This window comes from Lactuca sativa, chromosome 4 (assembly GCF_002870075.4).
Source record: "Lactuca sativa cultivar Salinas chromosome 4, Lsat_Salinas_v11, whole genome shotgun sequence".
NCBI classification, from domain to species: domain Eukaryota; kingdom Viridiplantae; phylum Streptophyta; class Magnoliopsida; order Asterales; family Asteraceae; genus Lactuca; species Lactuca sativa.
This window is the reverse complement of record NC_056626.2, coordinates 42,850,306-42,869,083: the sequence shown is the minus strand read 5'-3', so window position 1 is coordinate 42,869,083 and position 18,778 is coordinate 42,850,306. Positions and strand designations below refer to the sequence as shown.

The 18,778-nt window shown below is 33.1% G+C and overlaps 2 protein-coding genes across 3 annotated transcripts; both read left to right on the top strand.

The window, feature by feature from the left end:
• The first annotated feature begins 3,109 nt into the window (after positions 1–3,109).
• LOC111914640 (probable LRR receptor-like serine/threonine-protein kinase At1g07650) lies at positions 3,110–10,869 on the top strand. 2 transcript variants are annotated; one of them, XM_023910337.3, is made up of 24 exons: positions 3,110–3,374; positions 3,477–3,660; positions 5,888–5,959; positions 6,070–6,138; positions 6,235–6,306; positions 6,400–6,471; positions 6,598–6,669; positions 6,756–6,827; positions 6,924–6,995; positions 7,106–7,177; positions 7,266–7,337; positions 7,419–7,490; positions 7,572–7,637; positions 7,737–7,802; positions 7,887–7,925; positions 8,010–8,068; positions 8,143–8,525; positions 8,619–8,814; positions 9,118–9,261; positions 9,365–9,483; positions 9,572–9,782; positions 9,856–10,096; positions 10,178–10,328; positions 10,403–10,869. In XM_023910337.3, the coding sequence occupies exons 1-24, from the start codon at positions 3,287–3,289 to the stop codon at positions 10,736–10,738; spliced, it is 3,000 nt and encodes a 999-aa protein (XP_023766105.1). In that variant the 5' UTR covers positions 3,110–3,286; the 3' UTR covers positions 10,739–10,869. The 2 variants fall into 2 exon arrangements, with proteins under 2 accessions (XP_023766105.1, XP_023766104.1); XM_023910336.3 differs by having other exon boundaries at positions 3,111–3,374; positions 8,140–8,525.
• A 1,311-nt stretch (positions 10,870–12,180) lies between these two features.
• LOC111914563 (protein CANDIDATE G-PROTEIN COUPLED RECEPTOR 7) lies at positions 12,181–13,398 on the top strand. The gene has a single exon (XM_023910276.1). It carries the CDS (start codon positions 12,181–12,183, stop codon positions 13,396–13,398), a length of 1,218 nt encoding a protein of 405 aa, XP_023766044.1.
• Positions 13,399–18,778: the final 5,380 nt, after the last annotated feature.

Below are 18,778 nucleotides of genomic sequence, written 5' to 3'. Positions count from 1 at the left end.
TCTAGCTGTGGTTTATGGTTGCATTGTCATCGGATGAAAAATCCATGAGATAATTACAAGATCAATTCTGACCATGTTGACTAACTGTGATCATGTTCTATGGTTCTATCCATTCTTTTTATATTTCTTAGGATAGTTCATCCCAAGTTCATTTTAGTCTTGTCTTACTTGGACAAGTAAGGTTTAAGCTTAGGGTGATTTGATAGTTTCATTTTATTTATTTCATTTTATAGTTTATTTTAGTTCATTTCATTCATAATTTAGTTAATTCTCATGCATATTTTCCCTTTTTATTATTTTGTGTCTATTTCGGGTGCTCACTAGTTTCTTGAGCATAATTGTAGGGTTTTGGAGACTAGCGGAGCGGGTATGTTCAGGACGTATGGAAAGCGGTTGGAGTAGGAGGACAACAAGGATCTTGAGCTTAATATCTAGTGGAGGTGATGCATAAAATAAGCTTTCGATGGATGGAGCATTGAAGAATATTGTCTCTTAATTAAACAAAGATGGAAGAAATTTTCAAGCGTGCAAGAATTAATGATCAGGCGATTTCAAGAGCTTTGGAGGATTTGGAAAAGGCAAAGTTGAAGAAAAACAGGCTAGAAGCTGATCGGACTCAAACTAGGCTAGTGGACTAAGTTGTGTAGGCCCAACAAATGAAAAAGGCACATACTCCATCAGTTCACGCGGCCCACGTGGAATTCTTACGCCGCCCGTGTGGATTCATGCAGGGCCAAATTCGTGGTTTTACTTTTGGCTTCTATTTGAGGAAAGTTTGGTGAGATTCTTTTGGAATACTTGCACATCTGACTTTAGAGCCTTTTCTTTGGAGATTTTGAAGACTTTGAAGGCCAAGAACCTTAAAGAACATCATCTTTTGATCTCTAAATCTTGTTGAATGTTTGGTACAATCTTTTCTCACTTTGTTTTCTTTAGTTTAGCCATGCTAGACTAAACAAAACTTGGTTGACTTTGGTGAAATCCTTTGAATCTTTGTTGAATGTTGAAGACTCCATGAATTTGTTCTTGAATCCTTATGAGAATGTTTTATGTTTTAACATCTTATTACTACTTGTATGTTTTTATTCACGAGTTTAAATGTGTTTGTGGTGATTAGTTGACTAATTTTTTGATTAAGTAAAGGATCCTCAAATTAGCAAGCAACAAGTGATTTTTGTGTTAGTTTTACTTTACACAATCATAAAAACATTTTCTCCAACATGGTAGTGAAAGTATTTGACTCCTCTTGGATTTGGTGACTTTTTGGTTCTTAATGCTAGTTGACTTTCACTAATTACAAGCTTAATGGAAATTATGACTTTGACTAAGGAAATTGTTATGAGCTTCTCTAACCATTTTAACAACTAAGAAGAGTCTAGGTAATCTTAGGCTTCTTGGATTACTATAGCCAGATTGAGGATTTAAAACAAGTATTGCACCATTGGATTCTAATGAGATGTTCATCAAAAGTCAAAGCGAGGAAACCTTAAGTCAACCATCATCCCCTTATTGATTTTACATCAAATTCTCTTATTTTTATTGAATTGTCCATCTAAATCTTAGTTTAATTCTAGTTTTATTACAAGTATTTTAAAAGACCAAAACCCCCATTTTCATTTTTATTGTTATTTTACAAGTATTTTTTACAAATAGATTTTCATAGAGTTATAAAATTGAACCAATCTCCGTGGATTCGACCCCTTTACCACTATACACTATTTTAGTGTAAAAGATTTAGGGTTATTAATTTTGTTGGCCACCACCATGACCATTTTAAAACTAAAAGGAAAAGATTATCGAGTTATAATGACAATAACCCTTTTATCCATAAGGGTTGTGGTGACCTGCGCAATGTTTAGCGCCAAAATTAGCTGATAATCTTATCTTATTTTCATTTTTTTAAATTGTAACGTTTGACAAACCAAAATATAGCTTATAAGCTAGCTTTTACATAAAAACTACGTCAGACTATATTTGATGTACTAGCTGAAAAATTAGCTGATAGTTGGAAAACAAGATGATAAAAAATGACGTTTGTTAAACTAGTTGGAAGATAAAATGACATAAAAAGGCATTTATAAAAATATGTTTTTTTTATAATTAATTAAAGGTATATTTGGAAAATTTAAAAAATGCTTATGAAAAGTCAGTCTAAATAGCTTTTGCAAAAACCAACTTATAAGATACTTTTCAGCTTGTTAAAAATGACAACTAAAAAACTCGAAAAATAAATTAATTTATCAGTTAGCTGTGACATGCCAAACAAAGTCTTAGACCAGCTTTTCATGATTTTTTTTTTAATTTTCCAAATATACCCTTAATTAATTATAAAAAAAACATATTATTCTAAATATTTTTTTTATATCATTTTATATCTTTCAACTAGCTAATCTGTTAAATTTACCAAACATTATTTTTTGTCAGCTATTTTTTTAATTATCAACTAACTTTTTATATAACAAATAGTTTTTCAGCTATTAGCTAAAACTATTTAGTATGCCAAATATAGAATTAGTAAGAAATGTGAAATATGTTGTGAGTAAATAACCCACACATGTTCAAATCTTCACACTACTCAACTTCTATGATCATGAAGTTTCGTGTGCAGTAACTTCAGGACAAGAGACAAAGCTTCATGTTCGCATCGAAGATTAGTCGCTATATGAAAGTTTGTCCGAAAATCATTGTGGAAATTTCATTCCCAAAAAGAAAAAAAATAATGATGCTGTTAGACACCTAAAATGCAATATATTGACAACTAGGTGTGAAACCCGTATTCTACACGGGTTGATATTTAATACTTTACATACATAACTATATATGACTTTAATTTTAAAAAATTGAAACAAATCAAAAATTAACAAGTGGATAATATTTATTTTAAAAATATCATAATATGATAAATGTCAATACCGACGTGAGATTGACAATCTTTATTTATTAAAGAGGATTTATATAGCTATGTACAGTGTCGATGGCTCTACTTTATAAATTATCGCGTATTATGTAACTAATTATCTGATATTTGATAATTTAAACAAGAGTTTATCTTCATAAAATAAGATTTTATTCCCACATGAGAGATTCGTAATGCCCAATGGGGCCAAACTAACCCTCATCTCCATCTCCCCCAATTAATTCTAGTCGCCATTTTCAGCTCTGACCTGCTGTACACCTTTCTTTATCGACAATTATTATTGTCGTTACTCTCTTGTTCTCTCGCACTATATGATATACTCGTCTCATTTGCTCCACTAAGTCTCAGGAGCATCCTACAATCAGCAACATGAAAAGTATCTTGTTCTTCATGTTTTCATTGATTTTGTACAAAAGTTTTGCATCCGCACAATCACCAAAGCTAGACGAGACAGAAGGTAGGTGTTCCTTTTGTATCTTCATTGATTACTTCGTTCTGAATCGAAGAATGACGGAGAGGTTAATGGTGGTTGTTTGTGTGTGTGTGTGGATTGATGCAGTGAAGGTACTGAAAGAAATAGGTGAAAAATTGGGGATAAATGGGACGAAAGAATGGGATTTGGATAAGAATCCGTGCAGTGGCGAAGGGAATTGGGGCCGCGGCGAGTTCCCAAAAGGATTCGAGGTCTCTGTTAACTGTGATTGCTCTTTCGAACAAAATGCCACCTGCCGCGTCGTTCGCATGTACGTATTCCTAATTTGGTTATGGCAATTTGGAATCCAAATGTTAATTAGGGAAGATGAAGTCGATATCCTTACGAATTTACGAAAATCTATGGCCTAAATCTCGTCTAATCAACATTCATTGCAATTTGCACACATATATACATACACAATGTTCCAACGATAGATTTCTGTTTTCATTTTAGGAACTACCGATGCATTTTAGATAATTATATGTGATTTTTGTTCTTCGATGTTCATGAACCTTCAGAATCCACAATCATTGGAGGAAAAACTAAACTTTTAAAGTAATAATAATCTTATTATGGGGACAAAGTTTTCTGTAATTTGATATACTGACCCAAAAAGACTATCTTCTCCACTGGTAAAAAGCTCTTTATGGGTTGATTCTTATTAATTAACTTCTAAAAAAAGCTCTTCATGCTCATATATAATTTATAACTCTTCATTAGATTTTTTGATAGAGCTAACTACTAATTATGAAATTGTTCTAAATTCTAATAATGTTTTGAGTATTAAATTCATCTTGATCTTGACGAATTTATCAAAACATGTGAATCTTGGCGTATTTATCAAAAAGCATGTAAATCTTGGCGCATTTTATATATATATAAAAAAAGATCAATCTGAATTGTATTGTTTATAGTTTATAGTTTTATACTTTATACATACATAGATAGTCATAGCCTCATAGGACAGTAGCTTTGACTTGGAAGATAGTCAACCCGATCTTGTTGACTGCCAAGCTGGAATCAGCTGACAGTTGTACGAGTCCTATTGTCCCCATCTTCTAGATATTACTCCATCTTTTAACCAAAAAAAAAACAATATGACCTAAAAAACAGAATGTTTTAAATAAAATAAAATTAAAGGTAGCTATTAATATATTAAAATTATTATAAGTATCATTGTATCAATGAGTTCGATTGTAGTTTTTACTTTTATTTTTTTAAAATTTGTTTTAGTAAAATATACGAGGCAGTGTCTAAAGCATCACTTGAAAGGTCAACAACTTTCTTTGTCATTAAGTGACATGAGACTCATATTTAAGTTTGTTATTGGCTTATTTAGGCAATAAACTTACAATTTTTTTTTATCAAAATAAGCAATGAAATTAATTTCATATCCAATTATGTAACTATAATAATTTACCAATTTAGGCATAAATGGAGAGGCACGAAAGCAACTCGGTTGGTAAAATTAAATGAATAAGTCATGAACCGTTTATTGAATAGTGAATTAGTGATACACTATTCTTTTATTTATGGGTTAAAATTAATTATATGTAATAAATTACAATGTTTGTTAATCGTATAGTTTGATTAATTATTTATCAAATATATAAAATATCTACTGCAAAAGAATTGTATTGACAAAAACGTTAGTGTTGGTTTATTCAAGAAAAAAAAAATAAACAAATAGAAAATTGTAACTTCTATATGAGAATCAAGATGTAACTTTTTTATGTTGTAAATGAAAATGAAAGAACTTGCAATTTTACAGGACGTAAGATTTATTTGTATTCTAGTGAATGTTTTTTGACTATTTAAGGAACAAAATACCAAAACGAATTAGAAAAAGATTTATTGACCTAGTCAATTGCATGGAGTTATTTTAAATACAATAATGAAAAGATAAGTACATTTAAATATGATAAAATCGTGATATCAATATTATAATTTTAAACATAATGATGCTAAAAACTTGACGCGTTTCTGTTCATGAGTAATTATGGAATTATATCCGAATAAACTGTCTCATTCTAGGGTAGCTCAATAGATCTTATTACATTGTTGTTGGTGTTGAAAATATGAGATACAGTATTTCTAAAAAATTAAAAAATCCACCCAATAAATATGTTTGTAAATATACATAATATACATTTACATGGTTTACTTGTAAAAATCCTAATTACTATATGATTTTATCAATTTGTTCGTTTATAAATATTGATAGGATTCTGTAACATTAGTCAAAATACATCTATTACTAGAGTAATTGTACATATTTTTAGCATTAATTATATAAATACCACATCTAACAATTCAACATGCACATTGAGTATTTGTTGTTTAAAGTTTATGAAACAAAAGTTTACCATCTTTTTTTTTAAAAAAAAAACTTATATAATAGGAAATTGCTGCAATTCTTATGAGATGGAGATAGACTTAATTTTTTTTGAATAATTTCAAACCATAAAATTTTTTAATTTCTGTTAACAATGCAGAGCTTTGAAATCCCAGAACATCTCAGCTGCTATTCCACCAGAGTTTTCCAAGCTTCGATACCTTACACAATTGTAAGCAAGATCTCTTTGATTAAGACATTATTAATCAATAAAAGTTATGCGTTTTATGTTTATGAAATGATAATAATAAAATAATTATAATTGTGTGCTTTTTAATCCAGGGATCTCAGTCGTAACTACCTCAATGGAACTATACCTCCCCAATGGGCTACTATGCGCTTGGGTGACCTGTATGAACCACCTATTTTTTTTTTTACCTGTGAAAAATAATTAATAATTATTTTACTGTAGTAACAAATCTTACAATAATCCATGACTATATGCAGCTCTCTCATGGGAAACAGATTATCCGGCCCATTTCCAAGAGTTCTCACCAGAATAACTACCCTTGTAAATCTGTAAACAACATCACCCCTTTTTATTTTGTTATAATACTATAAATAGTAAAAAAAAAACCCCTTAATTTTGATTGTTTCTTCAACATTTTGTAGGAGCATGGAAGGAAATCGCTTTTCAGGATCCATACCCCAAGAGATTGTCAACATGAAAAATTTGCAGAAACTGTAATAACTAATAACTTTTCACCTTTTTACCCTTGCCTACTTCTGATTAAAACACCAAGAAAGAAAAATAATAGATTGAAATTATAAGTTTGATCCATATTTTCATATAAAATTTTGTATTCCCAGTGTTCTGGCTTCAAATGAATTCTCTGGCCCACTGCCTGTTGGACTTGGAAAACTTACCAACTTGACTGATATGTGAGTATAAATACATCTTGTAAAATTTTCAATGTATAAATATAATAATAGATTCAAATTATAACTTTTGTTACTTACAATTTTAGGAGGATAAGTGACAATAATTTCACTGGAAAGATACCAGACTTCATTGGCAACTGGACACAAATTCAGAAATTGTAAGCACATTTTATTTATTTTTGTTGGAGGTTTCTTTTGGTTTCTAGAGATGTGTTAATCTAAAAGATGTCAATATTTTCTTTTTAATAATGCAGGCATCTACAAGGTTGTTCTCTTGAGGGGCCAATTCCTTCTAGCATCTCTGTGTTAACAAAACTAAATGATCTGTATGTATAGTTCTTTTTACCTTATTTCCTCTCTGAATATACAAACTTACTGATTCCTTTATCTAATATATCTAACATGTAAAATATTTAATATTACTCTTGTGTTACAGAAGGATCAGTGACTTGAAAACTACAGGATCTAGTTTCCCACAACTGCAGAAAATGGAAGATCTGAGTAAATTGTGAGTTTTTGATTATTTTTATAATAAAGCATCGTATTATTATTGAAGTAAAAATATTAAATATTAATTATAATCTGGAATTACACAGGGTACTTAGAAATTGTTTGATCCGTGGGACAATCCCTGAATACGTGGGGAATATGAGAACACTGAAAACTCTGTAAGTATAAAGGTTGGTATATGTATAAAATTACATTGTCTTGTAACTTATTCATGATATATATTTTTTTAATTGTTGTAGAGACCTCAGCTTCAACAATTTGACTGGTGAAATCCCATCATCTTTTTCTGAACTAGGCAAAACAGATTACATGTAAGTGAATTATCTTCAACAATATTATGTTGTTTTCTAATAACTGTAATCAATTTTCTAAAAGGTGACACTGTTTTATAGTTATTTGACAGATAATAATCTTACTGGACCTATACCTGGATGGGTCTTCTCAAGCTCCAAAACTGTGTAAGTACAATATTTTCTTAAATAGCCATCTTTCCCTACATAATTTACATCTTTGGATAATCAAAAAGTAAAATATTTTCCCAATATATGCCTTTTCAGGGATGTTTCCTATAACCGTTTTACATGGGATTCTTCTGGTCCAAATGAATGTCCACGTGGGACAATGTAAGTTTTTCCACTTTTTCTTTTTTCTTTTGTTCTTTTTTTCATACTCATGTTTATTCTTAAATTTTTGCTTACTTGAATCAGAAACATGGTGGAGGGGTATTCTTTGTCCACAAACAAACAGTAAGACACGTGACATTTTTATTATGTGAAACCATCAAAAACTACATGATAACTTGATTATTTATTTATTTATTTTTAATGTAGAAGCAATATTCATCCATGTCTAAGGAAAGATTTCCCATGTTCTAGTTCAACTAGACAACGTGAGTAAACTATAATAAACATCAATTCACTTCATCTTAAATGTCAACTAAGTTCCCATATTCTCCTTCAGAAGCCTATTCTCTACACATCAATTGCGGGGGCAAAGAAGTAAATATCAACAACACCACTAGATACAAAGCTGATTTAGAAGCAAAAGGCGCAGCAACATATTATGGGGAAAGAAACTGGGCATTTAGCAGCACTGGACACTTTTTAGATGATGATCATGATTCTGATATCTACACTCTTTCAAATGTATCAAGTCTCCATAACGTGTCATCATCCGAAACAGAATTGTACACGTCAGCACGCACAGCTGCTATTTCTCTCACTTACTATGGACTCTGTCTTCTCAACGGAAATTACAATCTTAGCCTTCACTTTGCTGAGATTGTTTTCACCCAAGACAGCACATATAACAACCTTGGAAAGCGCGTATTTGATGTTTATGTCCAGGTGATTTAACTATGAATTACAATAGTATATCCATATATGCCTATGAAACTTTTGAACATGAGTTTTAAATTTTTTTTTTAAAAAAAAATGTAGGGGGAGTTGAAATTGAAGGATTTTGATATTGCAAAAGAGGCTGGAGGTGCTGGTAGGCCAATTACAAAAAAATTCACAGTCAATGTGACGAGTAACACGGTCAAGATTCAACTTTATTGGGCTGGAAGGGGCACTACTGGAATTCCAGTTAGAGGAATTTATGGTCCTTTAATATCAGCCATTTCACTTGATCCAAGTAAGTCATTCTTCATTATGTCTGTCTAATTAAAGTGTTGTATATATAGAGTCGGTTTTATCTTTACATTCCAAAACACAAAGTTCACAATGGTCATCAATTTTGTTAAACTTCATTAATGTTAGAGGAGTTTGGAGGAAAAAAGTAAAAAGGAAAATAGGTAAAGGGTTAGAAACAATCATACATATCTGTCCACATTAAGTGAAAAAGAAACAACCTATAAATCATTTCCATGTCAGCTTATTATGTTATAAATTCTCTCAGTGCTGTTTTTTTAAGTTCTAACATTGCATTGTCATACAGATTTCGACCCCCCTGTTTATGGGAAAAAAATTGCAGTTAGTTTAATAGTAGCAATTGTTGGTGGAGGAGTGTTTTTTATATTGTTAATCATACTTATCTTGTGGAGAAAAGGCTTCTTTACGGCTAAAAATGCGAAAGATAGAGGTAAATACCTTTTCTAATATTGTCTGAACGTTTAAATTTGCAAAAAAACTAGTCACAAACTTAATACAATACATTTTTTTTTTTTTTTAAATTTATATAACAGAGCTCAAAGGTCTGGATCTGCAAACTGGAATATTCACTCTAAGACAGATAAAAGCTGCAACTAAAAACTTTGATTTGTCAAACAAGCTTGGCGAAGGTGGTTTTGGTGCTGTTTACAAGGTGGTGTCAACTGTCAACTGTCAATTCGTTCAAAGCACAAATTTTATTATTTTTATGTTACTAATAAAATATGTAATATGTATAATAGGGTTCATTATCAGATGGGACAATCATTGCAGTGAAACAACTATCATCAAAGTCAAAACAAGGAACTCGCGAATTCGTGAATGAAATCGGCATGATTTCAGCTTTACAACACCCAAATCTTGTGAAACTATACGGATGTTGTGTTGAAGGCAACCAGTTATCTTTGATTTATGAGTACATGGAGAATAACTGCCTATCTCGTGCCCTTTTCGGTAAGCTTATCATAAAATTTAGAAACTGATGAAAATCTTCTTTCTCGCTAATTTTATAATACCATGGCATTAGGTCGAGATAAAGTGTCGAAAGCAAAGCTGACATGGCCAGTGAGGTGGAAGGTATGTTTAGGGATAGCCCGAGGCTTGGTGTATCTCCATGAAGAATCACAACTAAGAATTGTACACAGAGACATCAAAACTAGCAATGTGTTGCTCGATAAAGACCTGAATGCAAAAATATCTGATTTCGGTTTGGCAAAGCTTACTGATGATGGAAATACCCACATCAGTACTCGTATTGCAGGAACCATGTATGTTATGTTCTTTAAGCTTGCTTTTGTTACACATATTACATCAATACATCCTATTTAATACTAACTGTTGTTTTTTAGAGGTTACATGGCTCCGGAGTACGCGATGCGAGGTTACTTGACTCCCAAGGCAGATGTTTACAGTTTTGGAATCGTGGTATTAGAAACAGTTAGTGGAAAAAGCAACACCAACTATAGACCCAAAGAAGAGTTTGTTTACCTTCTTGATTGGGTAAGCAAAATCTCAATTTTTGACCAAAAAAGTCAACTGTAATAATATTAATTTCTTTTGTTTTCACTTTACAGGCATATGTTCTGCAAGAGAGAGGGAGTTTATTGGAATTGGTTGATCCGGATTTGGGATCCGAGTATTCATCGGAGGAAGCAATGACACTTTTGAATGTGGCTCTTTTGTGCACGAATGCATCACCTACACTTAGGCCAACTATGTCACAAGCCATGAACATGTTAGAGGGTCGCACGAGTGTTCAAGATTTGCTATCTGACCCTGGATTTTCAACTATAAATCCCAAGTTTAGGGCCTTAAGGAATCACTTTTGGCAGAATCCTAGTCAGACACTTACAATATCCAGTGAGGATCCGTGTACTGAGTCGTTGATAGCTCCTGAAGCAAATAACTGACAATCATTTCTTGCGAATGTCAATGTGTATTTGATATTTGATGGTGTATATAGACAGACATTAGAAAAAATAAACATTCATAATGTAACAAGCTACAAAGTAGTGTTACAATTATCATGGAATTCTGAAAACCTGATGTTAGTTGTGCCAATTTCAACTAAAATAACTGGTCAAAAAACCATAGTATCACTTTGAGTTCTACTACAAATCATGAAACACATTAACACAAACCAAGAAAATCAAAGACCTTATTTTTAAATCTGATTAATCCTCTTTTTAAAAAGGTTCCAGGCGATGCTGTCATAGGATTCTTATTTATTTTATAAATCATTAAACTAGAATACGATTTTAATCACAAAATTCTTATTATTGTTGATTTATTAAACACCCGAATTATGCCGTACCTATTTTGAGGTATTGTATTTTGACATGCAATGAAATAAATTTGTTTCCTATTGTTATAAACCTACATATTGAGTATATATGATTTAAAAGTAAAAAGGTTTTTGGTGTACTTTTGTTAGAAAGTAGGGTATCGTGAATCCTTATCATTTGCATTGTTGATTGCGATTTTTTAGGCATTACCCGACTAGTTGTGTGAATGACAGAAAACCCGATTCTCCAGATTTGCATCCTTATTCCATTAACGTTTTTAACAAAAAAACAAAACATTTTACACCTAATAATATTATATATTGAAGTAGCTAGGTAAAACAATTTATTGATAAAAAACAAGAATAAATCTCTTACGAATGTAATTTGTGAAAGTAATTACAAACTTAAAAAACTTCCACACTAATAAGAACTAAAAAAAACATGTCTTATTCTGATTTACACAATTTTAGAAGAACTGAAGAAGATGTACATGGATCAACATATCTCAACTCTCAAGAACAAAACTCGTTCCATAAGTTTTTAGATAAAATTACTGAACCACAAAGGGAAGTTTTTATTTTATTATTATTTTTTTTAATGCAGTTTATTTTTTTTTCTTTCACCAAAACACCTAACAAAATATATTGGATAAATAGCACAATAATTAATTTAAAGCGAGACTGATGATGAGGGATAAATGTAATCAAAGGTTTAAGTTAATTTTCTTGATAGGTATTCTTGAAGGGATTCCGGAATTTTGATATTCATGGAATAACTCATCATCATTAAATTCACGGCATTCTATTTAGATCATTCTGGATTTTTAATTGAAATAACTCAATCACATCCTAAATTCAAGGTACGTATGCTATCTTGATAAGTATTATTGCGTTTATTAAGAAAAGCTCAATAAAAGGTGAAACGTATCTGCATGGATAGTAGTTGACCTTTTTCTATATAAATATATCCGAAAGGAAAAAAAAACAAAAAAAAAAGGTTCAACGTACGCTCACTGTCTCCCCACCACCGCCTTCCTCCGCCGTCAACCCACAACCTGAGAATCTAACATGAGGATTCTCACTGCCGTTCTCCTCCTGTTCTTCCTCTTCGCTGCACCATCCACGGCGGATATCAACTCCGTTGAGATCCAATCCAAGGAAGATATCCTCTTCTCGGAGTTTGAATACTCACATACCGGCTACGTTTCCGTCTCTGTCTCCTCCGTCGGAATCTCCTCCACCTCCAACTCATCACAACCTGCAGATCCTTCACGTATTGGTTTCTTCCTTTACTCGCATGAATTATCAGAACGCTACCCCTTCGAAATCAAACCAAACCCTGATATGTGCGCCTTAGATATCAAGAACATCACAGTCCTCTTTACATTCCAAGATCTCTCGCCTCCTCCTCACGCATCCTTTAACACGTCATACCATGTTACATATCCCGGTAAATACTCACTCTACTTCGCCAACTGCAATAACCAATCCCTCGTGACCATGAATCTCCGCACAGAGCTCTACAACGTTGCAGATGACGGCACCACCAAAGATTATTTATCAGCCGGCCAACCGCAGCCGTATGTTTACTTTGGATTCTTCCTCGTTTATCTGTATTTTCTAGGGTTTTGGGTCAACCTATGCTTCAAGAACCAGAAACGTTTTCAGATGATCCATTTACTAATGGCTATGTTGATTTGGATCACTGTACTTCACTTTATCTGTTCGACTGCGGATCAACATGATTTGAAGGTTACAGGTACTCATCATGGATGGTATATCTTATTTAACATATTTAAGGTAATGAGGAATGTGCTTTTGTACACTGTACTCGTGTTGACCGCCGCCGGATGGAGTTTCCGAAAGCGGGTTTTGCCAGATTGGGAAATAATTCTTTTGACGATACTGATCTTAGTTCGTGTTTTGGTTAATGTGGGTTATATATTGGTAGGGGAATCCGGCCCTTATTATGAAGATTGGTTGGATTTGAAACATATGATTATTCTATTTATAGATACCAACTGTTGCGTCGTTGTTTTCTTCCACACTGCTTTTTTCTCGGATTTGGCGCTCACAAAGGCTTCGGATACTTCAAACTTTGGGATGTCGTTATCGCTCACGGATGTGTACTCTTTAATGGTTTTCGTATGCCTTTTAATTATGGTGTTACAACAAACTGTCTTACAGGAAAGCAGCAGTCTTGTGTTCTATATGGTGATGTTTTACATGTACAGGCCATCTGTTCTTCACGATGTACAGGCCATCTGTTCTTCACGAAGACGGTGAAGACTGTAAGGAATCTCTCGTCTAGGTGATACAATGCCGGTAGTCAACTTTAGCTTTTCCTTGAACAATTTGTATGTTTGGTGTTTTTGTTTTTGAGTTTTAGGTTTCTTCTCTGCTGGACACATAACTAGTTCGTTGAGATTTGATTTATTTAGAAGTTTGATTCATTAATTTTTTTTTGATAATGACTTTTTTTTAACCTTTTGATTTTAACCCCTTCAATTATTTAGGGGGTAACAATACAAAAATACAAAAAGTGAGAAGACAAATGACCAACAAGCTAGGTAGCTAAACTTTTTTGTATGAGAAACCCGATTTTTTTAAGTCTACATTCATAGATCTAGGGGACATAACATTGATATGCATGATTCGTTGTACCCTAGAAAAAAGTTCCATCACATCCAACATGAGGAAACAAAACATATCAAACACAAATGGTATGAACACATGTTGATTTTCAATGCACGACTTCTCATGTTTTGTGACTTTGCATGTAGCAACTTTTAACGTAGCATGCCCCGCCATGAAACCCTCAGCCCTTAAGCCCATGAGAAGGGATACCCTACTAAGGTTGACACACACGTGTTTCCCTCCAACCCATCCAAAAACCAAAATGTCGATTGGTTTAAGGGTTGACATTCTTTTTGTCGGGTCACTCAAAAAATTCATAGGTGTCTCTGTATTAAAGAAAGAAATCACAATGCCCTTAAATGACCCAATTGTTAGCATATTTATTTATTATGGCTTTATGTTGTATTTCGTATTAGCCCACTGTCAAAGTTTGTCATATAGCCCATGGACTCATGTATTTCGCCACATGTATTGAGTTTTGTCATATATATATATATATATATATATATATATATATATATATATATATATATATATATATATATATATATATATATATATATATATATATATATATATATATATATATATAGGTTTAGGTTTATTTGAGACATTCTAATTTTGTGAGACCGTGATACCAAATCTAAAAATAATTTTAAAATGCAAAATAAATGGAAAAATCCAAAAATTCTTTTTTTTTTTTTAAATATTATTTTCGGAATTTGAATTAACTAAAAAAAATAAATAAAAAATCCCGTTTTTTTTTGAAAAAATACGTGAAATATTCTAAATAGAATATTACACTGACATATTCTAAAAAATAATTTTAAAATGCAAAATAAATGGAAAAATCTAAAAATTCTTTTTTTAAATATTATTTTCGGAACTTGAATTAACTAAAAAAATAAAAAAATAAAAAAATCCTATTTTTTTTTGAAAAATACGTGAAATATTCTAAATAGAATATTACACTGTACATATTCTAAAAATAATTTTAAAATGCAAATACGTCTCACGGTCTCACAAAATTAGGCCGTCTTACATGAACCTAACCCTATATATATATATATATATATATATATATATATATATATATATATATATATATATATATATATATATATATATATATATATATATATACTCTTGTATATATGTATCTCAAATTTTCAATCATTTGAAATCATACGATTCTATTCAATATCATTGAATCAACGGCCACGATTCTCTCCTAAAATATAATTTCTTTTTCTCTTTAATTTTCGGCTCTATCGGCTGATCCTTAACAACTTCCTTATTAGCCTCCTAAACTCTCCACCAACATATTGGGTGGAAGTGCTCAATAAACCGACTCATCTTCTAATTAACATCCTTCCTTTCACCTTTATCCAAAACGAAATCCCTCACTTCCACCTATTTCACAAACATACAACTTACACACATCCAAATGGGTATAAATATTTCTTCCCAAAGATCCTAAGCCTTATGACGACAGATGATCGGCCACAACCCCGAATAATGAAGAAATTCGTAACCGAGTGTTACACTTTTCTAAGTGGAAGACTGTTGGATTAGGTGTCTAAGCTCATAACTATAATTATCATAAACTTGAATTGACAGTAGCACAATGTAACGCCCGTAGATCCGAGCTAGTCAATTTAGAGGCGATAAGTGTCGAAAATGACTTTTCAGCAAAAGATTATTTATAATAAATAGTCTCAACCAAGTTGTAGAATATGTCTCAAGGTTTCCGTATATATAAAGAATGCCGAAATCCGAGTTATAACGAAGAAGATATGACCCCGCCGAAGTTTTACGGCAAAACCGGCACGACATCGGGAGACGTAAATAGTGAATTTACGATGGAGGACTTTTTAGCCTTAGTGATCTAAACGAAAGTCGTAGAATATGTTAAACCGAGAAAATCCATAAAAAGAACGCCCAAATCTGACTTCGTATGAAGAAGTTATGATTTTTCTAAGATTCGGCTTAGCAGTATACAGCCTGAAACTCGAATTTTAGTTCGAGTGGTTTTTGGCTTACGCGGCCTAAATGAGAGTTGAAGATCTCATTAATAGGAACTCAACGGTAAAAAGATAGACAAAAACGGAGTCCGTATGAAGGAGTTACGAATTCTTCGCGGTCATTTAACAGTCTAAACGCCTCCTACTATTAAATTTGACATCGGTCGAGAATTAGCCGACGGAGTCTAAACGAAAGTTGTAGATATTGATTTTACCTACGCATGGATATAAAGAACATCGAAAACGGAGCTCGTATACGAGAGTTATGATTTTTCTACGTTTGAAGGCTGATACGCGATATGGGTGACGTGGCACCACCAGAATTGGACACGTGGCACCACCAGAAGGCCACCACATGTACCAACTCAGCGAGTAGGTCCTACTACTCGGCGAGTAGGTCAGTCAGCACCCCTATAAATAGAGGTGTCGGGTTCCCTCATTCTTCACACCTTCAAACCTTACTTTCTCTCTCTAAACTCTCTCTCTAAGCCTCCCTAGCACGAGGCAGAAGCCCCGAAGCGCCCGACGGCTCCGAGAAAAGAGCCTTTCGGCTCGGGAACGCTGCTCTAGCGAAGCCCGGTTTTCGAGAAAACCCGCTGTAAGTGAACTATGCCTACCTTATCTTTAGTATAGCTTATGTTTTAATATATTAACGTTATTAGGAACTTATAATAAGTATTTGGGCTATTATTATGAGTTATATTGAGTGTTATTTAACGCTTATATAATAATAATAATAATAGCTAGACTATTAATTTGTCGCGGTTATCGTTAGACTAAACCCTAGTGGTATTGGTATCAGGTTTTATCGAAGGAAAATTGTTTTGAGAGTATCGAAGTGCTGTCCGAGTGCTGAGTCACCACCTTTCAGGTGAGTGCATAGTCCCTTTCATCTTACACATAGATATGAAGTATTTTAATATAAATTACGTGCTGTGTGTGCATATTGTCTGAATACTTGCTGTCTATGCTGGGTGAAAGATTTTTATACATGTTTTAAATGATTTAAACTGTATATGTATTTTATATCTACAAAATGTGTTGGGTAAAATATGGGTAGATGAAATAGTTGTTTTATGATAACACGATGGAAGACATCAATGTTGTCAATGACCCAGTCATCTAGTGGAGTATAGATGATGACCATGGGCGATACTAGACGGTCCGGTGGAACGCTAGCAGGCTTGTAACCTGTAGGTGTTTTTGAACTAGGTGCTCATTAGGTATTTTGAACTGATTGTGTTCACTAGGTATCTTTGAACTGAGTGTGTTCACTAGGTATTTTGAACTAAGTGTGTTCACTAGTTACTTTTGAACTAAGTGTTTACCAGATGTTTTGGACTACGTGTTCACCAATTGTAATCTATAAGCTTTGGTAACGATGGACATCGTGCCGATTCCTTAGGATAATCCTTAGGAATGAATGAACGAGAAATAGCTGACTCTTAGGGTAGATCCTTAAGAGTAAAGAAGATAATGGGGATGAGTAATTGGGTTTAATTGCTTGATTGTTTAAACATAATAATTATATTATTGTGGTTTGAAAACCCTATGTACTCACCAGGTTTCCCAACCCGACCCACTCAGTTTATTTATATCACAGGTATTGATATGAAGTCACATTACACTGAGAGATTAAAGAGATGTAGATCACTAGTGTAAATAAATGTAAGTTCTGTTTATGCTTATGTTTATGTATTGACAATGACATCCCAAATGTTTTAAAATGAATAAAAATCCATTTCTTCGAAAATGTTTTAATAACGTATTTATCGTGTTTTTCTGGGAACAAATTCCGCAATATTTTTATTAAAAGTACTCTGATTTTTATAAAGCATAAACAAAATCGGTCTTTTCTGGCCGTGAAAATGGGGATATCATAGTTGGTATCAGAGCATTAGTTTAAGCGAACTAGGAATTTGTAGGAAATTTCTAGACTTAAACTTAGAATGCTAAGCGATGATCATGAGGAGTGTGTCTAATATATTTTAGGAGGTACACCTGAATAGACACAAGCACTAGCTTAATTAGGGAAGATGCCTAAAATGATTTTATGTGTTAAATGATTTGTGATGCTTTATGCTATCGTTTGATCGGATCTATGGTCTGTTGCCGACCAGATCTGGAAATTTTATGTGTTCAGGTTTCTAAACGTTTAATTACGATATTAGAACTGACATATAACTTTTCAAAGTGATAGGGAGAATTATACGTCGATCATAAATAAAATCTTCTCTATCTAAATTCTCGTCACTCTACACCGGACATCTAAATTTGATGTATAGATCGACATGATGAACACTCAAAGTGGATTTGGAGATAGTAACCCGCAGCCTAAGCCACTAGTGAACGAGCATGCAACAGAATTAGTAGTTGCACCTGAGCCAATCACGATGTCAGAAGTCCAAGCAATGGTGCAGACGATGTTGGATCGACATATGGAGGAAACAAGGCGCTTACTTCAACAAAGTAAGGACAAACTTATGGTGCCAATACGCCAGGCACCTGCTCTTGAGGCAGCCATCAGGGTTAAGATTGGCAAGAAGAGGAAATTTGAGGGATCTTCAAGGTCTGACAGGAAAGGCTTATTCACACAATCTAGAGAAGGGAGAGGTGAAGCAAAATGGTGTAATAGGAGATGACCTAAGGAAGTGACCTGCTTCAAATGCGGGAAGATTGGTCATTATGCCCATAAATGCTTAACCAAGGAGGAAGTTTGCCTTAAGTGTAGTGGAAAGGGACACTTCAAGCAAGATTGTCCGATGAGAGCAACAACGCCAAATGTACTGCAAGAACACTATAAAGGATACGATGAGAAGGTGACTTGATACAAATGTAGAAGGACAAGGCATTACGCCAGCAAGTGCACGTCCAAGAGTAAGGTGTGCTATGGATGTAACAAAAAAGGACATTTATCTAGGGACTGCCCGAAGAAAAATGAAGCAGCAGGAGCGAATGCACCTCCAGAGCTAAGGAGCATCATTGACAAAGCAGCTGGCAATGCA

Bases quoted from the DNA above. Each gene is read 5' to 3' on its own strand.
- LOC111914640 (XM_023910336.3), top strand. From the start codon at position 3,287: ATGAAAAGTATCTTGTTCTTCATGTTTTCATTGATTTTGTACAAAAGT. The intron at 9,484-9,571 runs GTGGTGTCAACT...TATGTATAATAG, and splicing joins GTTTTGGTGCTGTTTACAAG to GGTTCATTATCAGATGGGAC. The intron at 10,097-10,177 runs GTATGTTATGTT...GTTGTTTTTTAG, and splicing joins ACTCGTATTGCAGGAACCAT to AGGTTACATGGCTCCGGAGT.
- LOC111914563 (XM_023910276.1), top strand. From the start codon at position 12,181: ATGAGGATTCTCACTGCCGTTCTCCTCCTGTTCTTCCTCTTCGCTGCA.